Source organism: Clavelina lepadiformis, chromosome 2 (assembly GCF_947623445.1).
Source record: "Clavelina lepadiformis chromosome 2, kaClaLepa1.1, whole genome shotgun sequence".
Taxonomy (NCBI): Eukaryota; Metazoa; Chordata; class Ascidiacea; order Aplousobranchia; family Clavelinidae; genus Clavelina; species Clavelina lepadiformis.
The window spans coordinates 19,275,524-19,300,811 of NC_135241.1; the positions used below are offsets into that span (position 1 = coordinate 19,275,524).

General features: G+C 37.1%; 1 protein-coding gene across 4 annotated transcripts; it reads left to right on the top strand.

Moving 5' to 3' along the window:
* The first annotated feature begins 150 nt into the window (after positions 1-150).
* On the top strand, positions 151-23,298 carry LOC143445519 (uncharacterized). Of its 4 annotated transcripts, none has more exons than XM_076944673.1 (30): positions 153-407; positions 1,683-1,759; positions 2,044-2,101; positions 4,181-4,243; positions 4,770-4,848; positions 5,202-5,240; positions 5,439-5,646; positions 6,320-6,420; positions 6,840-6,949; positions 15,135-15,584; positions 15,870-16,001; positions 16,154-16,216; positions 16,352-16,514; positions 17,730-17,911; positions 18,052-18,125; positions 18,313-18,377; positions 18,486-18,536; positions 18,654-18,725; positions 18,890-19,019; positions 19,249-19,319; positions 19,404-19,498; positions 19,736-19,854; positions 20,113-20,194; positions 20,305-20,435; positions 20,804-20,993; positions 21,180-21,285; positions 21,497-21,523; positions 21,755-21,988; positions 22,415-22,545; positions 22,945-23,298. In XM_076944673.1, the coding sequence occupies exons 1-30, from the start codon at positions 325-327 to the stop codon at positions 23,066-23,068; spliced, it is 3,510 nt and encodes a 1,169-aa protein (XP_076800788.1). In that variant the 5' UTR covers positions 153-324; the 3' UTR covers positions 23,069-23,298. The 4 variants fall into 4 exon arrangements, with proteins under 4 accessions (XP_076800791.1, XP_076800788.1, XP_076800790.1 ...); XM_076944675.1 differs by having other exon boundaries at positions 15,885-16,001; XM_076944674.1 differs by having other exon boundaries at positions 154-407; positions 15,882-16,001.
* The last annotated feature ends 1,990 nt before the right edge of the window (positions 23,299-25,288 follow it).

Consider the following 25,288-nt stretch of genomic DNA (forward strand, 5'->3'; position numbering starts at 1 on the left):
AACAACGGAAAAGACATTGCAAGATTTTTATGTTTGAAATGCCCGCCACTTTGCAACAGAAGCCCCTGTTGCTTCGCAGTGGTTAATAATTGGCCACTTAAGGTCGCGATTGCCTCAGATTTCGTTGGTAAAGTAAACAAACGTAGCCGTTGTAACCTGGAGGGCTCATGCTTCAACGTAGCGAGATGTGTAAGCAAGACATATCGTTAGCCTACCACAGCGACAATGCTGTCATCGTTTTGAAGAGGGATGAATATTAGTTGTGGATAAATTAGTTTACACAAGCCTGCACGTGATCAAGTTGGATGTTTGCAAATTTATGAAATGTCAGACGATCTTCTTAAAGAACCTTTACCGGAACCGTGGACATTCGGAATAACCAATGATGGTCGGGCATTTTTTATAAAGTAAGTATGATAGCCTAGTTTTGCTTAAAAGTGAAGAATAAGCGGGTCTAGTGCAAAAGTGCACAACCACAGAACGCCTTTGCATGCCAGACCCCAACTACTCAAGTTGTGACGTCACCCAGCTGTGCACTTCTGCACAAGACCCGTACTGTCTGTTCAAATAATGCATAACATGTATTATGCTTTTAAGAAATTATCATTTAAAAAGAGCAAATTCCATTAACAGTTAATGTCGCAGCATTAATGATGGAGGTAAATTTTCACACTCAGTTTTAGCCACCAAACAATAGAACCATATATATTTGTTTGTGTCAAATACTGAGAGACTGAAGTTATGAAACATACGACCAAATTGGCCGTTGTGAACAGAACATATTCTGGCACTCAGATAAACCATGACGACAAACTTTTTGTGACATAAAGTCTATTCAGGCCTAGTGCAGAAATGCACAACCAAGTGACATCACAATTTGAGTAGTTGTGGTTTAGTATGCAACTAAGGCATTCTGTGGTTGTGCCCTTCTGCACTCGACCCAGTTTGGGTTCTGGTTTTTATCCATTCATTGCAAAATTCACCATCATTGGAATTTTAACTTTCAACCCAATCAACAGATATTTCCATTTAATTGCTAAAAACAAACAAAACATCTTTACATGTTAAACTAATAAGTTTATAACAAGTATATATATGTATGTGTGCCCGATACCTGTGCTGCATTCCTATTTTGTGTTATACATGAAATGTTTGCATTACAAACTAACCAAGTGTTCTAATTTACCTGAACTGGTATGAGGCCATGATAATTAATGAAATAAACAGTGGTTTAATTATGTTTATTGGCAAAAAATTGTTTTGTATATAAAGCCCGGTATGTCTGTTAAGAAAAAGGAAGTGATTCAGTTTAATTAATTACTTTATCATACTTCCGTTATTGTTTCAATCAAGTAGCCCATAATATATATCCGTAATTTTATTGGTATGCTTACATTACATTGCAAAACTCAAAAAACTGTGATGAAAACTGTTGTATATTAGTAGGTGTTTTACTGTTTTACGTACTATAGTAGATGGACCTGTAATCATGTTTTTTTCACAATATGTTTTTTAAACTGCCACTTAACTTAGTATACCAGTTGTGATATCTTGTATTTCTCAACATTGTACATGATTATGTCTAGTTTGCATAGTTTCGCCTTATTTTTTAATGATCTTTCACCTAATTTTTCAAGTCTTGTTTTATCGATTGCATCTTCACTTTTATGCATTTATTTCAGTGATGATGAGAAAATAACAACATGGCTACATCCGGACACTGGTCAGCCAGCTATGACTGGATTTCAGAGAATTATTGGTAAATTCTGAATATGATATTCCTGACAGAATAATAGCATCCAAGATTGTTTTTACCTGTTTGAAAAAGGTGTATGTAGTTGATATTGAATTTTGCTGACAATATTATGTTTTATCTTCAGTAATGCATAATTTTTCCTGTCCATTCACAGCCATAATATTCAGTTTCGATCAAGTGTAAAATTTTTCATAGTACTGGTATATAACCGTTTTCTGGGTTATTTGATACGAGGTTAATATTTGGGACATTATATGAAACATGATATTTCTTATGTTTTGTTACAGATCTTCCAAGTGGTTGGGAACAAGCATTTGCTCCTGAAGGTGGTGTTTATTACATAAAGTGAGTGCTTGAAAGGTCACTTAATGATTTATGACATAGAAATATACTTAAGCCATAACTGAATGTGTGCCCTTAGTATCTGAAAAAAAGATTAAGACATTATTGATGATATGCATTGGAGTGGTTGCACTTGCTGACAGCCAACATATATTTTGCAGAAGTTATAACTTAGTTTATTATGCACATAATCTTAGCTTGTCTTGTATTTCAATGTTTATGGTGGTTTAGTGGTTTATTAAGCTTGTCTTGAGGGTATGTATAGGACTTCGATAAAAAATGTCAGCATTGCCTGTATTTTGCCATTTAGTCTATTTTGTATATCTTGCTGCATACAGTGAATGTTAAAAGTGTTACAATTCCTGAGCAACTGATTTCTAGTAGTTTTACGTGAGTATGGAAGCATTTGTTAAATAAAAATTAGCGTATGACTAAGTTTTATGTGGTAATATGGCGTCAGTTTGTGCTTTTGCTGTGAGGTTTGTATATTGTGAGATTTGCAGCATTATTAGTAATATATAATAAATATGTATACACTTGTCGGCTGCATTTATTCATATAATATATACATGTTGACTGTTTTATGACGTTATTACTGTAGTCCAGTAATGAATAGCCTAAGGTTTGGAGGTTTTTCATTTGTTCTGGGTGTGCCATGAACAGTGGTAAACACACAGAGCTCAAGTGGGTAATTTTTGTGTGCATAACAAGTCCACGTTATTCATCCAGATTTTATAGCATTAAATATGCGCCTCACATATTGTCATTTTAGCAAAGTGACATTATTATTGCTGGAGTTAAGCCTTACCACATTTTAAACACTTTACCACTTAATATGTCTCTTCATAGCATCATATGTGGCAAATATTATTCCAAACATCATTTCCGAATACAGTCAGCCAGTTATTGATTGCAATGTTTTTTGATTTAATTGATGATCAGTAATGCTGAATTATATTAGTGCTAATAATACCATAATGTATGCTGTGTGTCTCATTGTTTCACTGCCTCAAGCCATGTTGTGCTTTTAGGTTGTCAATAGTTGTCCATGACCATGAGAATATTATTCACGTACACCACATGGTTTTGTTAACTTACATAATGATGGTATATCTATTATTCTTATGGCATTAATAATTTGTATACAACCAGTGTTCAATTCTTTGTATCAGCCGAATATTTTAAATTACCAATATGTAACTATTTTGTATACAAACTTTGTATCTTAAAAGCAAAGTTGTATTTTTTAAATCACTGGAAATTATTTGCAACAGTTGTGTACCAATAGTTTAGCTGTGTATTATTTATGTCTTTAATATAAGGCATAGCATGTTTGCCTAACAAACTTTGAATTCCAGTTGGTCTGCCGTTGTAAAAATTGACCAACCAATTGGTTGTAACATTGCTGGAAAGCTACAAGGCAAACATGTTGTAATCCATGTCTTACATCGTTCTTGGGAAGTTTTGTAGATATTTGAATATTTGGATTATCGTAGTATGGCATCAGACTTTAACTTAATGATATTAAATTTTGAAGGCGTATTACATATTGGCTGCAGACTTACATAACAGTTAATCTAATTTGATAGTATGCCTTTTCCAACTAATTTTACACAAATTTGAAATGAATGAAAGCACTTATAATGAATGGAATTCCTTCTTTATTTCAACACAAATCGTTTCTTGGCTTTTTGTGTTATCACAATAGAAACGTGTTTTGTTTGAGCATAATGGCTTTTGTAAGTAACAGTTGACTGTAAAGGTAGCTGTGCAAATCGAATTTAAATCCGGTCTTGATAGATGTAACTTTCATAGCATCATAAACATCAGAGTAAATTGTTATTTATCACTTTGAAGGTCATTTAGCATTAGCCTTAATACTTTTCATTCCAGTCTTTTGATAAATTTACTTCGGATTGTTGTGGTATAGAGCAATAAAATGAATATGATTTTTATTTCACTTTGCTATGCTATCATAGATTGGAGTTAGATTTCAATATTATTCCTATGTGTTATCGTATCCAAATATGTTTTGGTTACATTAAAATAATTATGCTATTTTGTTGTTTTTCTGAATTTTAGCCATAACGACAGAATTACGACCTTGGAGCATCCCAACAAGCCAACACTAACAGAAGAAGTGAAGTAATCAACCCTATGCTTTCTCTTAATTTTGGTGTTAGTGGCTTATTTCTGGAAATTGTTAACGTCGCAAAGATAAGAATTGTATAGACTAGATGTAACTAAGAAGGAAATATAGACGAATAAAACGAATGCTTATAACTCGTAATTCTGATGGAGTTATATCCACTTAGAAATTTTTTTTCTGACACTTGCCATTAACCATGTTATAGTATGTCTTTATCATATCACTTGCTATTTTAGAGATTAGCTCATGATGTAAAGTCATTATGTGTCGTAGTTTTAATTACATCATTATTCACCTGCTAGATACATTTTTTTGGATGAAATACTTCATAAACACCATTTGGGTGGGTTTAACTTTTTTGACAAACATGCTCGGTTAATTTCCCACAAAACATAAAAGTTGCTGTTGATTTTACTTGATCAATTTTGTGCTGTGACCTGTGACTATTCACTTTATTGGGGTTTTGCATTTAGAAATAAAAGACTGATAAACCTAATGCAAATAAATGCTATGTTTTTACAGTGAAAGCGCTTTGAAGAAAAAGAAAAGAAGACCATCGTTTACAGAAACATTAACAAGGCCACTGTTTAGAAGAAGCAGCGTAAGTGGATTTTTTTAGGTACTCTAACACCTTTTAGTGAAATTGTAGCCCTGGCTTATTTAAACAATTGCTATCTATATCAATTGACATTGTAATGTCCCCCTTAGATGGTAGTTCAAGTATGAAATGTTATTCTTAGCAAATTATCCAAAAGTGCTCCAGTTTAGTGGTTAGGTTTTCTATATCCTTAACCGCACAAGTTAAGTGTTCTAATTTTTTGGGAAATGTTTAATTTTACTTCGCTATAATTGATTTATTTCTTCGATGCAATTTGCCACGTGCCGATGCCTTAGCAGTATAACTATTTTAGCATTCGTTAACCTACAACTCAACCTGTTATACAATTTTTGCAGAGCAAGGCTAAAACAAAACCAGAGAAATACCACGTCAAGGTAAAGGAAATCAGTGTTAGCCTGTAAGGTTATTGTAAAACTAACAAAACCTCAACAAAATATTTCCTCAATCAATAACCTACATCAACAGTTATTTCCGAATCTGCAACAGTACATGTTCATTAACGTTTCATTTCAATGCCTCAGTTGAATTAAACTGACACTTACAACTATACATTCATTTACTTTGCTATGCAGCCCAAAGAAAGTATACCTTCATCTGCCAGGAGAAGCTCTGTAGGAAGAAGCAAATCAATAAAAATGTTGGTGGTACGTCGAGACCCAAACACAGATGTCTCCCGAAGTGGCTGGCTATACAAGCAAAATAGCTCTGGTGTGGGGAATGTTAAAATATGGAGGAAGCGTTGGTTTGTGCTCACTGATTTCTGCCTCTTCTACTACAAAGGTGAGCTTCAGGAATATCTTTTTCTTTATAAATTATAATTCTGTTAATCGGGGAGTGTATGTATTATACATACATACATGCTGTTTTTGCAAATAGGCACACCGCAAACTTATTCAAGTAAAAATATGCAACACGTTTGTTATTATAATGCCATTTTCTAACAACAAAGAAAATTTTTGCAAACGAGAAATGGTGTCACAAGATTTGAGCACTATCATATTCACGTCAAGTAATTTTCTTGTTTGGATGATCCTCCAAATCCTCCTGATCCTCCTCTTGATCTGTAAAATCCTCTTGTTGAAGGGATTTTAGGACTAGATCGGTATTAGCTCAGGCTGATAATAATCTAATTCAGTTTTTAAGTTTCTAAATCTTTTTCCAAACTACGTTTAAACACATTCTTAACAATACGCGTTTTGATAAAATAACCAATTACTCGTATCTGTGCTTCATATTGTATTTGATCTGTCACCTGCACAACTTGAACAAGAGGCCTCCAATATTTAATGGCCTTACATATTTGGAGGGTGATTCATCCTGAGGTTTTATGGCCGCCAGATGTAAATAGTAGAACCTATAGTTTGACGCACGCTAAATTGAGGCTCATCGACACATAACTGCGTTTTGCTTCCTGAATCGCAAACATGTCATACATGAGTATGTTTTATTGCAGACGCAAAGGAAGACGACGTACTGGGCAACATTGTACTGCCCAGTTATGAAATATCAACAGTCAACCCAGATGATAAAATCAACCGAAAATATGCATTTAAGGTCTGCTCATTTTTTTACTGAATTACATAGCTTTATTTTACGCTCATAAAGCAAACGTGCATGTACAGTATTTTGCTAATAATGGTGTACAATGAAATATACCAGAGAAAGAAAAGAATTGACTTTTAAACCTGGTCGTGATGACCTGTAGTTGGCGCGCTAGGGCCACCAACGCGGTTAAGTTGAAATTTAATTAACGTTTTATTGGCACTTTTGTCATTGCAACAGGTGCTCTGCATTATCAGTTGCTCTCAAGTCGCTTGTCACGATTTATTGTACACCTGTACCTCCCCGCGTATCATTCTTTGACGAGAGTTTGTCTAACATACGCTAACCTGTAATTTAGAGATCACCGTCGCCGTTTGAGCTTTGGCGAGGTTGTACAGAAGATGACACTCATGAAATTATTTTTTGAACAGATCGAGCACCCAGGCATGCGAACTTACTACATCAGTGCGGAGTCCTACAATGATATGGCGGAATGGATCAGAATCCTTACCCCGCTTTGTGCGTTCCAGCCTAACTCAAGGTGAAATTTCGCTGCGTTAAAATCCTTCGGAATGGACGTTCATAGAACTTTATCTCTTAATAATTGAAAAAGCTCTGTAGACTTTAGTGGCATTTCGCTATTAACCTTCCAATTATGTAAGATGTATTATGACTTTGTTATGCATGGCAACACGTTTTCTGTAAATTATGCCTCCCACCCTAGTCACGTTTTAATTTTACGCAAACCCTGAACGTCATTTACGCCTAAGTTAAAACAAACTTCTGTCAACTCTACAGCTGTGTTATGGTTTGTGTGGATTACACGTGTGCCCCAGTTTGAATAGACAAACGATGAATTTGTAGGAATCGTAGCATTAGCGGACCGGGCATGACAATACTTTGTCGTGTTCTGCGGTTTCCCACTTTGGGTGGTCTAGTTAGAGGGGTATTGGTTTAAGCCAATTCAGCTTTGATGTTACGAAGACAAGTTCCGGTGGGTGTTAAGTGTTTTGCCTAGTTCGTGCAACTGTGTTATGCTAATGCTCTAATCTAAGTAGGTCGTTTAATAAATCTTGCGCGTGAATACCAGACTTTTTAACCGAAGGTGTCGTATGTTTCCATCGCCCTTCATTTTCGCATACGTTTTGGCTATAGCTGTTGGTGGTTAATATTACTCGCTATTTTTAGATAAATTTGATTTATAAATGGAATTAGTAGATAGTAAGTTGGATTTTATGTATTGATATTCAACCTTACTGTAGAAAAAATGTTGCGTGGTTTTTTTGCGTTGTGTACCCCATACGTTGTTGATTTCGTTAGGCGTTGCTGAGAACATTTTGAGAGGAAAACATCTCCACATTCCATTTACATATATGTGTGCCCTTTACCTTATTTACCTTAAATTGCTTTTAATTGGCACTTGTCACAAGCAGACAAAAGTGCTCTTAAAAATACTACCCTTGCGTAGTTCTGTGCCTGAGAGCCCAGATACGAAAAATAATTCAGCCTTGGCGTTTCTCATAAACCACGCTCTTCTAGTGCTTGTTAAGTGTGAATGTGCGATTTTACTAAGCTCGCAGACTGCGTATGTAGTTAATTGTAGTCAGTAAGTTACTAAGTCTTTGAATTAACCATTAAGTTAGTTATGTCTGGTCGACCATTTTTACATTTTTCTAAGGCTTTTTAGGATTAATATCTCGAAGAAAATGAAGGTGACTTAAAAAGTTTCACGAGAAAACTGGTTTACGCCTTTTCCCAAGCAACGTTAATTTCTCACATAAATTGGTTGTTTACATATTTATGGCAGGCGCTCAAGGGCAAGTTCAACAGTAAATGCCTAGAACGATAAAGTTTGCTCGGTGGAAACCGTTTTTATTAATTCCGGTCCCGAGATAAGCCATCTAGCGTCACGGACTTTACGTTTGCACAAGGCCAGCTACATTGGTTACCGGTTTATCATAGTATCAATTTATGCTCAGATAAATGTCACCGATAAAAAGTACCACCGCTCTATGGAAACAAAGACTTTACAAACTGCATTTCACCTTCCTGTTATCTGATATAATTTTTCAGTTTCACTTTTTACAGCAGCGCAAAAGTTGTTTGCATAAAGATATTGTAAACTTACTGAACTGTATAGATGGTTATTGAATTTAAGATGCTTAATACGTACTTGCCTTGGATTTAAGCTGAACCATCGAGCAGAATTTTTAGGGGTGCAATTATGATAAGGAAATTCGGGTAAGCAAATTTGTAATAGCATTTTATATCATTGGTATGGTTACGACAGTGAGCGCAATGCCGTGAAAAAGTGCGACTTTTGTGATAGTTACCTACCGTAACTATCGCGTATAATCAGCTGCTAAAACTGACGCATTATTTCACCATATCCGATTACAATAGCAATCACTGCAACGTGCTAACATAAGGTCGCGCATGGAAAATCAACCCGGATTTTACCCTAAGTTTCCTGCTGTTTTACTGGTGCAGACTCACGAATTTGGAATGCAAGATACGGTATGTTAATTGACCTTAAGCAGCCACGTTCTGCGATCCCTGCTAATTGGAAAACTTCTGTTATTGAAATACCGCCTTTAAACTTGGTTAGAATAACAACATCAGTAAGCGCCGAGGCTTGTACCTTTCCTTGTTTTAAGCCAATTACCACACCGCTGTTAAACCGTTTATTTATTGTTTGCCTAACCATGCCCAATTTGTTACGTCTACGCAAAACAATAGATCCTTGTTCAATCGGATTACGTCATTGGTCGGTCTTCACGTGGCCTTGTACCCTGTAGCTATGACGTAATGCCGACAGTTGCGGGCGGAAAAGTTTATTTGGATAAAACTAGATCAGTGTAAAAAATCAGTCGGAGCGTGCAGAAAGGTTTTAAAGTGAGAGTTGCAATTATCAAATGACCAAGGTGATTATAAGATATGAAAAGAACTTTTACGCTCGTGGTGAGATTTCTCCCGAATCTACAAATCAATTTTAGCGCAAGGTGTCTGAGCATAATATATACTAAAAGCGAAAGTTGTTAATCTTATCGATTTATGTTTCGAGTGCAAATGGTCACATATTCAGCTACCGCGTGTAGAAGAAACCCTAGCACATGAACTTCAATGTAACTTGGTTATCTGCTCAAGTCAAAGGTAATTACAGGACACACAAGGGTCAGCTTTGTCCGCGGTTAGAACCTTTGCTTTATCATGTTTATGCGCGTATCAAGTGAAGGAAGCAGTTGCCTATTTTCTGTTGATATGCTGTCAAGATTGTATCGCCGCATGTTTATGGTGCGTGGTCGATATTCAATTGTTTACTTGTTACCAGAAATGCACCCCGCCTTGTAGTAATGACGTCACTAATATCAGAAACAAATAAACAGCATCTAACCTATCATATGTGAGCGAGGTTTATGTTGCGCAAAATGTGAATATTGGATTATTTTGGTTGTTTAAGCAGCCTGGGTAATATATCGCTGACTGTAACATATGCTTAACTACTCAACATGTTGTATACAAACGAATCCAAAAATTCGGTTTCGTTTTCAGTGATTTAGGTTGCTAGTTAAAACAATATTTGTTGCGACAGTTTTGCTGATAAAAGCTACTTCTTATTTTTAACGGAAATCCCGGTCAGTATTTGTCAGATGTATGTAATGTGTAATGACGTTGCTGTATGAAGGCAGACGGTTTCCTTGAGCATGTGACCATGCGTGACTGGTGAATCGTGAAACTTTCTTGGGCATTGTTTCAACCGCTGTACCCGTCTAATCTTTCTTCGACACTTTGAAATTCAGCTTGAAATTGCAGAAGCTGAATTCCCGAAGTTTTTTGCGCATATCCTGTTCGTCTGTCGCGTGCTGCTTTTCAATGTTGGAAAGGCGCTTTTCAGTTAACATTTTGTCATGTGCGTTGGTTATGGATTATTACTTCCGAAATTATTTGCAACTAAAATGCTTTTTCGCCAAATTATGACAACCGTTATACTTTTATGAAACCCTTTAGCTACTATCAGACGCTTTCCGCTTTTCTCTGCTTAAATGTGCATCTGGCATGTCTCTTTGTATATTTTTGTGTTTAATTATCATTGGTACAATTCAGTTTTTGTAATATGTACCCACTACCCACACACGGTAGGTATTGCAGAAAAAACGCTTCATGGCGATTGGCGACTTAACTGTCAATCAGCCTTGAACCATAGCAACTTAACTGGGCAATTTAGTTCGCTTCAAAATCAGAAGTTCTGCTGCAAAATTATCACGTCGATGTTATGTTTGTGGGTTACACAAGCGACTTCCTCATTGTTTCCACGGTCTCTCCAACCGAATAATCGTTATGTGAGATTTGTCGTTCAGGGAACAGACAAATAGAGAGTTTCCAATTGTAAGAAACTCATTGGTAAATTTAATTAACTGGCAACTTGATCTCACAGTGTTGATGTGGGGGTAACTCGAAATATACGGATTTGCTGACAGTTGCTTCAGATGTTACCGCAGTTTAGCAGATTAGTTCGTTTCTATAGGGTTTTGTTCTTCTATTGCATAGTCCCCAATCTTACCGGGTTACCCACCCTGTGAGTTAGGCGATATCATTGTTAAGAAACACAATCCATATTATTGTGGTAGTGTGCACGGGGCATATTGGCAAAGATAATATTGGGTTTGTTCAAGCCATATCAGGTGTCAGTCTGTCTCCAGTAAAGAACCGTGCTTAATCCACCATGCAAGACGGCATGCTTGTCGATTAAAACAGTGCAAGTAAAAAAGTACCTAAATCCTTTTTTCTGAAATGCTTCTGAGAAAAATTGTCCTGAGTATGTAATTAGATCGATTAAGTTAGGCTAATACCCGTGAAACTAAACCGATGATTACAGAATGGAGAATTTGCCCTCACGAAAAGCAATAAAACCTGAGCTTGCATACGCCAGTTGTCATTGCTTTGCCTGTAATCCCCAGAAGTTTTACTTTGGTGTTGTTTTGCTCAATCAAGCGTGACCGAGTCGTGTTCCGCCATGCAAATCAGTGAAGTGTAACTTTTTAAGTCAAAAAAGTATTTGTTCCGCGAAATATATGGACCGATGTACGCCCACTCCGGTTTATAACAACGCTCGATTTAACGTAAAACAAAATGACCTCGCTTGGAACTAATTTACCGCAAATTCATTGATGTTTCGAAAATCGACCTTTACTGTAAAAGCGGCATGATTGACTGATCAAAAATGTTTTCTGTCATCCAGTACCGCATCTTGGTTTCGTCAAACTCCTTTTCAGTGAGCAAAAAATTATGCAAGTTAATGGCGAAATAAACAAAAAGATAAGGCTGGTGTTCATGTAGCGATTACTTCTTCCTTGCCGCACAGACTGCATCTTTGTAGGCCAATATTTTTTTGCTTGCGTTTCGCATTAAATTTAATCATACTGTGCTATGTTGCGCGCTGTGTTTACTGCTCTGGTCGGGGTTAAAAGGTCTTTTTAAATGAAGTTCGTGCTATTACGAAATTGCTTCGCATTTGCCTATGGCTGCAGTGATCTAAATCAATTCCCATTTGTGAATTAGCTTTATCGGAAATGCTTTTAGGAAATTGCCAGAAACTGATTTTGTAGCTTCCATGGTTTCACTTGTTCAATCCATTAAAAAGTTACGTCGGAACAACGTTCAGTGTTATAACTTATAAGGCATAGATTTGTTGAAGCTGTGCTATATTGGGAAGGCAGACCGCAATTGATCGTGTACTGTACACTCTATGTATTGTATATGGTGTAGGGTTCTTTAGACTTTTTTATGATGATTAATCTGAACACAGGAAATCAAAGGCACTATGTAACTTTGACTAATGACTCTTCTGGTCTTTTTGGTATATTGCCGCCGTTGAAAGCGGTCAAGTAAAAATTCGGCTGCAGAACATTTTTTGAAAATGTGTTTTTCTACTGGAAGCTTGAACCCATGAGAATTATAGAAAAGAATAAATTCAGCCATTTAAACAATACTCATTTCTACAACTAAACTTTAATTCACACGGCTTAAGGAGATAACGCCTTACCTTAATAAACACGGTTACCGGAAGTTTATAAGAACCGTATTTAAAAAAGTAATTTTCTTGAGCATCTGGGCTTTTAATGCGGTTAGTAAATCGTATAGAGTTATTACCATTCGTTGTATATAGCGTTTTAGCGGCTTACTATTTCTTCCGATTTTGTATTAATGCGATTACTCGTTGACGTATAGCGCTACTTTTCGTCTTTGTTAATTATTATAAAACGAAGACCGCTTGATCTGTCAAATTTCAGAGATTAAAATTTTGACTTAACTTTGTTGGGCAGCTGTAGCTTGTTCATTTTGCATTTTAAGTATAATTATCTATTTTCTTTTTGTCTTGCATTGGTTTGTTAACTTGTATGAAAAAATTTTGTTGTTTGACGCACACCCTATAAAGGACCTAAGAAGGCCACCAGTAGCGTACAGTTATTGGAACGTGGTTTGCGAAAATTACCTTAAATTTTTGCGGTTTTTCATCATAATTGCAGAAATTTTTAATATTTAATATGGTTTTGTCTAACGAAACCGTAATATTCCGCCGTCGAACATCCATAATTGATGGATTGTGCACTCCAGATCTTGCCTATTAGATACCAGCTGTTCAAGCGATGAAATAACTCTCAATAGCGGTTTATATTGCATTCCATATCGCTTCCTTTTTTAAGAAAAATACAACCCAATTTTTAGCTGGCTGCATTTTCTCTCACCGACTATACTTCTGTGTATGAGTGTTGTGAAATTCCATAATGAATGGCGAAGCTTATTCACATTTGTAGGTATTTCCGTCGATTCTCTGTAAGTTATCAAGTGTCAACTGAGTCAATAACCCTATTAGCAAGTGTTGTCGCAACGAATACAAAAAGTTCTGTATCGAGTGCACTAAACTTGAATTGATCGCTTGGCCGCTCAAGCGGAGCAAAAAATGCGTCACCCGAAAAGTTTTTTGGCGAAAAGAAGGTCCGGTGAAAGCTTAGCTTTGGATTTAACATTTTTTCGCGCAGGATTGCAGTCTTTTTGAAGGGCTGAGATCGAGTGTTTACGAGCTGGTCTTGTTTTTAATTCTGACGATAGAACAGAGGGAGTTCAGTCTCTGTGGAAGGAATTATTTACAAAATCTTAACGCTTCTCCGAATTTCCAGCATTGAGGCTTTTCCTTGAGTTTCGTCTCGAGTTTTGTAGCTTTTATTTAAGGTCAGATGTGACATTTGCTCGAATCTTCAGAGACGGATTCGCTGCTTATTTTAACCCATAGACGAAACTGAGTTTTGAAAGATTGCATAGAATTCGATAAATTGTCCATATATTGCGTTATACTTAAAAGGTTAACTCAACGTTGTTGTCAACATATCAATGTTTGTGGATGGTCAAGATCACGTAAAAACGTCTTCTGTCTGCATGTTTGCTACAATTGAAGTCATTTTTCCTTATGTGCTTTATTCTGGTTCCAAATATTTAACATGAGCACATAGAAAGAATAGAACAGCGCAAAAGAAAACGAAACAGAAAGTCAAGACCATTTTCATCATTTTAGCGCCCAGAAATATTTCTGTTCATTTTCGTATTTGAACCACCCCAGGCGTATAGTGTTACCAAATTCTTGAGTGAAATGACTGATGCGATAGTGATGGAGTTCATACGAGTTTGTGGAGTAGTTACAAGCACGGTAAAACTGACTAATATGACCAATTTAACTGCGCAAAAGGTTGTAAAAATGTTGACGATTGATGATGCTCTGGTGGTTATGGCACCTTTTAGCCTGCAGTTAAGGTCAGTAATATTGTTGTCACTATTGCATTCATTTACTACGTCGACACGTGGTTAGTTTGAAAGGCATTCTTGTTAATTATTATTATCGCCGAATTAGACACCTGGATTTCATAGACAACAAAACTAATTTTTGAAACAAGCTGATACTTGATTATTATCATTAATATCAAAACATGGAAAGTCTATAACTTTTAAACGTTGTCGACTAATTCTGGAATGCTTATCAAAAAAACTATAACCGGTCATGGTCGATTAATATTTTTGTGCGGTTGTTTGAAAGGTCAACAGTCGTATTTGCCGTCAACAAGTAAACATTGTGCGCCAGAGTGGCTGCTCCGCCGTGTATTCTTTTTGGTATGTGAAGCACGCAGATCATTCCCCACATTTTTATCGTTTAAGGCAATCTTTTCAAAAAAGCCAGTGTTGTTCAACATGGAGGTGCATCAAACCGTTTGTCATATCAAATAACATTAGATGAAGGAGAGAAATGTAACGAACTGTACATAGGACCAGCTTATTTGCAGTGCTAAGTTTGAAAGAATGCCGCGAGTTGTTGAATTGTATACGGTTTGCACACAAGTAGTTAGATTTTTGTTAACAATTTCGGATTTCGTACCATTTACATCGCTGCACTGTGAGCAGTAACGACTCTGGTTTGATTTTAGATCGCTGAGCGTCAATGTTTATACAGTATCTCAGTTAGTTGAACTGGAGCTTGTTCAGAACGCATAGGTTTCGAAGTGCTATATATAATTGTGTGTATACAAATATATTTAACCATGCTTTTGAAATTATCCAAGATTAAACTTCGGTGAGTAGTTTGATCTGACGTGACCTATTTTTACTAAGTTGCTAAATCCCGCGACCTGGATACCTAATTGCTTTTAAATGTAATCAGGGATATTTGCTTTGCTCTGCAGTAAAAGTGGCTCCCGGAAGTCCCTTACATCCAAGGAGAACAATACCTCAAAGATCACAGATGAGGCCGTGGAATTTGGATTTTCTGAGCCGCGAAGTCCACCCAACAATCAGGAGCGCAACAGCGAGAAGTCAAACAGCCCTCCTCCTAAAAGCGATTCTCGCATAGTTGCCAATGGCAACAACAACAATGCCAAGGTTTCAACTTCCTCATCCGTGTCTACCCCCACTTCTCAGTTGCCACGGCAACAGAGTAGGAACTCTCGCCAGGGCCGTTCGTCCTCCGCATCCAGTCGGACTTATAACTCCACTACGCCATCCAGTGGAGCTCCTCGGAGGCAAAGCTCAGGATCTTCAAAGAGACCAGCGAGGAGTACGTACGCTCAGACTCCGCGACTTCCAACTCAAAATGGGGAATATTATTACTCGGACGTGTCTACTCCGGAAAACAAGTACGTATACGTTGGTAATATACAAATAGCTTAGCAACATTGTGGCGAGTGTTGGTTAGGCATTGACAAGATTCTTTAGCTCCCGTGACCACTAAGCAGCATTTTTACATTTCTGCAAAACCTTGTATTCGCTGAAAAACGTTAATAATTTAGTGACGTCATCACGAGCGCATTTTCTGTGACATAATAAAGCCCATTTGCAGCACCTTGGTAGTAGTTGTGAGTTGTGACTCTTGACTTACGCTAACAAGTTTGCACTGTAACTTAACTGGTTTCTAAATGCAGTGTTCTTCACAGAAGACCTGCTATGCCGAATAACAGGGTCGAACGCAATAATTCTATGGTGAAACTAGGAAGCTGGGTTCAATCACAGAAGCAAAAACAACATTCGACGAACAATGTCTACCCCGCCAGAAGGTAAATGAAAATTGGAAATATTTTAACAACATACAAACATCGTATATATTTTACACTAAGAAAACACGATATCGCTTTTGTCTACTTTCCCACGTGTCGACTTTGTGTTGTGAGTTATTATGAGTGTACTTCAGTAAATCTTTATTGTACAGGGTCCCTAATACTTACGATACAGCAAGCGAAATGAGCTCAGTGGTTTCACCGACCAGAAAGGGGTGAGGTTTCATTCCAGCTTTAAATCAGCATTAATCTTCAACCAAATAGCTTATCACAAGCCCGAATTATACCCTTAATATTTTTCTCACCTTGGTAAGCATTCCAGTTACTTAAACCCTTATTTTGTTTCCTAGCTACTCCCGTCAGGTCCAACGGGCCCCATCCAGCAACCGCCGTTACAAGTCCGGTCATTACAATGACTACATGGACCCCACTGAGGTGGCTTCGAGCGTCATGAGCGTCCCACCAATGTTCAGGAACAAAGTCATGTCCCTACCTCGTCCCCGGTCCAGTCAGGTAATCTGAAACTTTATAAAGGACGATCGTATTGCTTTATGTTTGATGCTTTACAGAAGGCTGTCACTATTTCACTGGAAAAAATCGTGCGTTCAAAGCTCTTTTTTCATAGTTTATTGGTAACCTAACTTAAATGTTATAACATAGTAACCAAAGCCTAACCTAAATCTACCTTCTAATCTAATCTAATTCTAACTTCAATTAAACTCTAAAGAAGTAAAATCAAGTTTTTGCATACCACTTCTCCACACCTTACCGCCTATCTGTAACTATGGGCTGCGTAACCTACTTTCAATGAAATAGTCACTCTCTAAACTCTCTATAGAATACTACTGTGCACAGTGCAGTGTAGTAATGGCCCAAGTAGATGACTTGACTCGAGTCAGTCAATGTATAGAGTCATAGTATGTTAACGGTGACACTAACCAGTTTTTTACACTACTTAAACAACGTTTTTTTTGGTAACAAATTATTCTTCACTGAAGCAAGCTATAAACCGGGCTATATATGAGGTGTTTCGGTCATTGATATAACCTAATTGATACAGCGCATAGTTGACGTCAACAAACTTTATGGAGTAAACTGTATTGACTTGGCTTTACTCGAGTCAGAAAAATTTTGCTTGGTCACAACTCTGCTTCAATGTAATTCGAGAGCTTACATGCAGATGAAGTTATGGCTATAAATTAATACGCGTAGGTATAAATTGAGTTGTTAGTTTTCGCATTCACACAAGTGTAATGTAGTTAATCGATTAACCTGTGAAACCGGATTTATCAACACTGGGTTTAAAACATGCATTATTATATTTTAATGGCTAAGTATTAATAAGTAATGCTTCACCGGTTTGGGTGGGAAAGATTCATTTAACTCGCTGTAATAAACAGTTTTGCTTAGGGAGGTATTGTGAAGGGATATGGCGAACGCTATAATTTATGTGTTTCCCGTCTTACAAGTGTAGTCCTTTATCTTTACGTCTTGTTATTTTTGCATTTGATAAATGTCCACAACACCGCCGCTTCACTGAGACTGGTATTCAGTGTTTTCGGTATAACCCCCTACGCCGTAAAGCACAAGAGCAGGGAAATGACGTGAAACTAGCACTTTGGAAAAGTCAATAAATCCAGTCTGAGTGTGAACATCGTTTATTGCACGTGCTTGACGAATGAGAACAATTTCTGAATACGCGAAACTTTTTTTTTATTTTCCTTAAAGGATTTGCACGACAAGAGGTCTGCTCAGCGTCGCAGAATGGCCAATTCAAAAAGCGTCGGTTACATATCACCACAACAGGAGCTACCGCCAACCACCACAAGGACAAAATCTGACTACAACCTGCCTAATGATGGTCATTACGCTGATGTTAGAGCACCTAACTCAGCACACACCCCTCGACGGTGAGAAACTATGATTTTTGAAGCCTAAGTTACCTATAATTAGTCAAGACAATGTGTTTTCACAGGTCGGCACGTTTTGGTTATTCTAATGTAAACACCCTTCACCGCAATTGAGTTTTAAGCAGTTTTAATATTTACAGAGTATACGACGACGTCTTTTCTCCTGTGTCTTCAAATGGTTACCAAGACACCAGGCACTTTAATTACGACCCAGGTATGTCTGCGTCGGATAATGCTGTTTTGCCAAAATTTCCGGTTTGTTTAAAAAGTCAAACAAACGTATCTTATATCACGGATAAGATACTGCAGGGGGATAACCTTACGCTGTGTAACTCATACAGATTTGAGAAGGTTTGCATTTCTTCATTACATTTTCATTTGATTTTTTTACACCTTTGCAGCTACATCACCGACGTCGCCAAAATCAACTTATGAGGTAAAACAAATGGACGTGAGGGGAAAACAGGTTTGTTTGTTTGTTTCTTAATTAAAGCTTATTAACGTAGAAATCATTAGTTATTTACAAACTCACTGTTCAGATTTTCTAAACTGTTGTTTGTTTTGTTTTTTTCAGGGTCAACTAAGGGCGTTTGCTATATCTGCTGTTAAACCTTCTACTAACAAGGTATTTGACCTTAATCACTGCTATTTTTTTATCTTTGGAATACTGTGTAAGCCAAATTCAACTGGTAAAAAGATTTTGTAATCAACTTGAATGAGTTACTTGTTGATTAATCTGCAGGCACCCGCAAAAGCTGAAAAGAATCTCAACTTAAACATGGATAAACTCGACTTAAGTGAAGACGACATCGAGGTAGTCTCCGATGTTATCTTTCGTAGGTTTCAAACCTTTGAGTAATCAATAGAACACTTGTGTTGTGCGAACATGGGTAAAACGCTCCCCAGTTTTGGTAAAGCCGTGGGGTTTTTAGCTGCTTGTTATGCTTAGCAAAGCTAGATAACCTCACACACTTTCAGGCTAAGCTTAAGAAATTAAACGAACTTGACAACATTATTCACCGACTCTCGGACGAACTGAACAATCTTCAAAATGATAAACGTCGCCTGGAACAATCTTTGCAGAAAGCAAAGTCGGAGTTCAATTCAGGTAACTGCGACATAACCAACATCTTTAACGATATAGGAAATTTGCAAATCCTAACTATATTATTACGTTTAAACTTGCAAATATATTGCACTCGAATACTTCTGAAACACTTTTTGTCTCTTGCGACACCTAGTGTTGCAAGTTATTTCCTCTTCAAAGCGGCTTGTGAAAGTATTATTGTCCTGTTTTATATTGATATGATGACTTTTTACGATTTTCTTCAATTCAGGCAACAAAAGTCAGTTTGAATTGGAACAGAACTTGTCAAAAGTAAAGTCCCAGCTGGCAAAGTCAACCCAAGTATGTCAATACCTCGAGTGTTGTGCATTTTTAACCCACGTTATTACTTTCACCTCTCACTTTTACCATATTTCCTTTAAATAGAAATTAAAAGCTATGTCGAAGGAGAACGAATCTTTCGAGAAGGAAATAAGAAAGCTGAAATCTAAGTTATTAGAGGAACTCAACAAGGGATACAAGTAAATGATGTTCTATATTTTAGGAAATATGCCAACACATCTTTACTCTTTATTATGTATTCAATATTTTATACTTCTTGTTGGTGTGTTATTCTATATTTTAACCTCTTTCAGTTGAAGTTTTATTACACTCCTAATGTTTTACCACCACATAGCTTGCATAAATAAGTGTTTTAGTATACAAGGTAGCAGGCTCATCTTTTCAACGTGCTTGATCTAATGTTATCCTTGCGATAGATTCGAGTCAAAGTCCGAACAACGTCAACTGGAGTGGGAACTGGGTCGTGTTGAGTTCATGATGGAAGGAGTCAATAAAAACAAAGTCGGACTCGTTAATAAGATAGAAAGCCTTCGAGGTTAGTATGACCGCCGCCGTCGCCTATTGTCTACTGAGCCGTTTGTAGTTTAACGTTCTATGACGTTAATTTGCTATAATGATCGTTAAATCACTTCTTACTTTCTTCATCATCCTGTTGCTATTTTAGTTGTTTTAAGATCGTATGTTATTGTACAAGACGTTACTGATGCCGCTTTGCATCTACAATTGTAAAAGGGAACATTTTGTTGACTATTTATGTTGTTGCTTATAAACCTAAACCTGAAAAAAATTGCAGATGACAGCCAAGAATCTGATCAGACGCCGCCCAGCTCCAGCAGGTCAAGCACGAACAGAAAAAGCTACGATTACATGATGAGGTATCGCGCGATAACAGCGCTATGTCGTGTTTATTCAATTACGTTCCATTGTTACCATGTTATGAATCTGAATTCTATCCCATTGTTACCGACTTGTAATCTGCACCAAGGTCACCTCGTGACGTCAAAAGGTTATCGACCGACCGACGGACTTCTGGGGGAGCTCTCCACGTGAGGGCGCCATCGTCGTCGAGTAGCGTTTCTCAGGACAGCAAGTATTTCACTCTGCCTGGACATGGAGGTAGGTAGATTAATTTTCTATTCGTCTTGAAAGTTTCATTGGATTTGTTGACCGTACTTAAACGCGTTATAAACATTAGTCACACTTCGTTTTCGTTTTTTATTTTGGTTAAAATTAGGTTTAAAAACATAAGCTAAGTTGTGATGCACTCGGCTGATGGACTTACGCTAAGTCCGAAACATTTCAGTGTCGGAATAAATATTCTATGAATAAATCTGCTTTCAAATTGCGTATTGCGGCAACTTGTCACTTCATTAACTAAAAGTAAGGCTAAAACATTTCTAATAAACGATCTAGACTAAAAACTTTTTCTATAATGAAACGTCCGGTTCGCGGTAACACAACATTGTTTTTCTTATCTCTTTCAGTCTCCCATGCCAGCAGTGTGGACAGTCTCACAGCGGCCTCGCTGGCCCGTTATAGCAGACCAATGAGTGGACGAACCAACCTTCACCGGACCAAGTCCGCTGCGGAAAGACTTCTTTCAGGTTCCCATGGCAACCTCACTTCTGTGCAAGACCCATCAGAGATCAAAAGAATTCAGAAAGAAATTAACCAGTGAGTTGTTTTTCCTTTGCACTGGCCACAATTCTTTCAGCTAAAATACACTTGCGCCTGTCGATGAAAAATACTTCTAAGTATTGCTGCTCCATTTAATGCGGCTTTGGTCACACACACATGGAATAGTACAGTTTAACACAATTGAATTGTTTTAAATGTTTGAATTCATCCACTTTTCGGCAGAAATCGTCGCCGGACGCTAACGGGTGATTTCCGACATTCCCGCACCTTACCTCGTAACTATGGTTACCACGACACCCACATGCAAGTTGGCATCGACGTGCAAATGGTAACATTCTAAAAGCATGTGTAAAAGTTGTTTCACCACCTTAACACCCCTAACAACTGTACAGATCGAATAAATAGTAGCTCGGCAATCGTCATTGATCGAGATTGTGGTGTTGTATTGTTAAATCGATTGCCAAGTACGTCTTGATTTTGTTTGAGCTGATGATATCAAAGCGTTTCGTATGACTAACGTTTGATTTTGTTATTAACAGGCAATCAAGCATCACCGAATGCCAAAGGTATTATTTCATATTTTAACTGATTCTTGTAACTTTGTGTCTAAGTATTTGAGTTTGACGTGTTTGTTCACCTGCCTTAACAAAAAAATGTTACATGATACCTAACATAGCCATATGACACGTAATCAGTTAATCACTAACTACAGCCAAACATTACCACAAGCTCTGAAGTGAAAACGGAAATGAAAGCCTCGCAAAATTACGAAAGACACAACTTGTCGTGTCATTCAGGTGCTGCAGCGAGCGAAGCGCGAGATGCAACGCGCTGAGGCGGAACGTCAACCTGTCAAGCACGATTACGACTTCGGATTCGACATCGACCGTTTCCAGGAGGATACGATCGCCGGAAAGAGTCGTCCGGAAATTCTCCATCCTGACGTCACCGATGACGTACCTGCATCCCCCCACAAGGAAGAGGACCTCGAACCGGATGAGCTGTACGTGGACGTGAATTTAACCCATCAGGTAGGCAGCGTTGTAGTCATTGTCATATACTTTCCTCATTCCGTTTGATTGACATTGTGTGCTTTCGCCGTCTATGATCGAGGTCGGGTTGATACTAAATCACACTTTTTAGCATGTTTTTCACTACCATTCAAATATTGAAGCTTTTGCACTAAACGCTTCAAGCTTTTTAACAGGAGATGTTCTGTAACCGCTTCTTTACCGTTTCGTATTGACATCACACTCTCAACTAGGGAATTTGATTAAACAAATGTTTACTCTGTCTCTACTGAGTTAATATTTACTGCTTACATCTAGAAAGATGATATCTTTCGTGCATAGGGAATATTGGTTTACCAACGGAAATCAACTGCTTTTAACGACTACTAGTACATTTTCTTGTGCTTTACCATGACATCATACTAATGTGACTTCTTGCATGCGCAGTTAATCGCACCTGACAAGGTTGAAATCCCCGACCGTTTAGTGGACTATGAGGACATTGAATTATCTCCCGAACAAGAGAAAGTTAAGCAGAAAAAAATTCGTGCCATCGAACACATGCTTACGCGGTCAGGGTAAGGCTGTCATATTTCTTTTCATTAACCGTACCACTTTTGCTTGATGGCTGTTTCTCTTGACTCTTGAGCATGATGACACGCACTTGACTGGATGAAAATCTCAAAATGACGAGAGTGTTGTATTAAAACCATCACTAAATTGCCTAATACTTAATCCATGATACATAGAAATAACAACACCAATGGTAGCCAGCTGCAATATGACACACATGAGACATAGCAAAGCATTGTTACCTTTAAACTAATTAATGTATTCCCACTTGCTTTTGTGTAAGCTTTGGTTTGTCCAGCAAATGCATAGCTCCAAATGCAAACTGTGTGTTTTAACTGTATTAAAATTTCAGCAGTTCTCGTTCTTTAACTAGTACACTAGTTTAACAGACTTCCTCTTTTTAGGCAAACGGCATCTCGGCCAACTGTCCACTTAGCGGCTGCGTTAGCTGCAGAGGCAGGCTCCGTGGCAAGGGCAGTCGCATATCAAGCACAACAAAATAAATCCATTAATCCATCCATTGTGTAACTCGTGTTATTATTGTTAGATGGTTAACATTACTAATAATTGTCCAATTGAGTGTTTCACTTTTTGCGAAATTGTATTTAATTACACTAGTGTGTAACTTTTACGTTTTAATCACAAAATCGAAATGAAATTTGAAAAACTTTTATACAATCATCCAAAGTTTCGTGTGTTATGTACTGTACAAAGACATTATTTTTGCACTGTTTTAATAAACACGCTTGTGCGCTTTACACTGAGCATTCTATTCAGTATTTTAAATATCACCGTCAAAGGTTTATAATCAGATTCTGAGCCTCACATATTTTTTCACGCATAAGCCAGTTGCCCGCGGCCGTTGTTAGCCATCTTATTAATACTTTTAGTGGAAATTGTCTTTGAGTTGATTTACCGGTACTGGTATCATATTTCTGTGGGCGGTATAAATTGTCTGTTTCAAATCCGGCCGTTCCACTGCGGCAGACAGTACTTCAGTCGAATGTCAATGTTGAATGGAAAGAATTTCATTATTTTAGTATCGAAATCGCCACAAAACACATAATTTATTATGCTACTGAAACCGAATTCTGTGATAAGGTATAGATCAGGGGTTTTCAAATGATTTCTGCCATGATTCACCACAACCAAACCTGACAACGTGATGATCCACTAAATACGAATAGTAAACATATTGGACATGCTTTAATTTTTATGGTGCTTTATTTATGTAAGTGTACCCTACATTGTAGGGCCTACAACATATTTATAACTTTGTAAAAGTCAAAAGTGAAGTTTGCTACAGCTTCAAGAGTGTTTCAACACTACATTGTAAGATCCACACAAAAAGTTGAAAAGATCCGGATCGAGATCCGCCATTTGAACACCCCCGGTATAGATCATCATTTGCAACACACAGGATGTATCGTTCTGAACTTAACCCATTTTGTCAGATCTACAGGAAATATGTTTGTATCCTTGATACTTTCTATGAATGATTTCGGTCCCAATCTTGACCAGCATTTTCTCAGTAAATATTGACTGATTTTGAGAAACTCAACAAATAATTTTTTCAAACATAGAAAAGTAAAGGTCGTATATATCAAGTGGAATATCATTTAATACCAGGCCTGTTTTTCTAATTACTTTTACTCTGATATATTTTGTAAATGGAATAGCATACCATACACTTGTTATGACAACAAAATTGATTTCAATGACCAATTCAGTCATTTTTAGTGATCAAGTTATTGTAATCACCCAATGCTTATTATACACAACTGCATTTTGTCAGATATATTGTATACATACATAACATCCTTAAAGTGCAGAATTTTTTGAAATGACTGAGCAAATCTGGTGGAACTAAAAACAAAGCCTGAACTCATATATTTAAATTCTAAACAGACCTCAGTTTAGTTCAGAAACTGTTTCTATTTTATTGTCACTTCCAAATTAAGACTTGAAATGCCATGAATAGACAGTGAAACCACAAAAATACCTGATACATTAAACATCAAATTATGCTAAACAGTACATGAATAATTGATTTTACACATCTTATTTCGCCTTAACGTTGGTTTGATAGGACAATTGCATTAAATTTTCATAAAAGTTTACGTTTAATGAATATATGAATTTCCATTGATCGCGTCAAACATAGAAAGTGTAAATTAATTATCAAATACAAACTGAACTGAACTGTCTCAAAACAATATGTCTGACATAAAATTTCTAATTACTTGCTGACGCATTACTTTGCAGATTTATAACAATAAACCTTTAATAAATTACTCTAGTACCAGTAATTGTAGCAACAAGTTTTTAATAATATAATGCACCAAAATACAAACTTCATTTCAGATGCAGCATTATATATTTTTTAACAATTGGAATGTTCAACCATAAATACATCTAAGTGAAAACTTATTATATGTTAGCCAATGCAAGGAGGTGGAAGCAATTATATGATGTACAGGAAGTGACAAATATAGCCTACAAGGGTTGAAAAACTGGGTCTAGTATACAAGTGCACAACCAGAGGACGTCACAATTTGAGTAGCTGGGGTCTAGTATACAAAGGCATCCTGTGGTTTTGCACTTGTATACTAGACACGAAAAACTAAGCCAGTTCAATACATTTACTACTGAAAACATATGCTAATACTTTTTTCAAATCCTATTGCTGTTATAAATAGAACTTAGTAAATCACATACAGTACATGGCACATCAACATTTAGTTGCAA

Excerpts from the sequence above, each read along its gene's own strand:
- LOC143445519 (XM_076944673.1), top strand. The coding sequence starts at position 325 with ATGTCAGACGATCTTCTTAAAGAACCTTTACCGGAACCGTGGACATTC. Across the intron at positions 408-1,682 it reads GGTCGGGCATTTTTTATAAA|TGATGATGAGAAAATAACAA; the intron begins GTAAGTATGATA and ends CATTTATTTCAG. Across the intron at positions 21,286-21,496 it reads TTGGCATCGACGTGCAAATG|GCAATCAAGCATCACCGAAT; the intron begins GTAACATTCTAA and ends TGTTATTAACAG.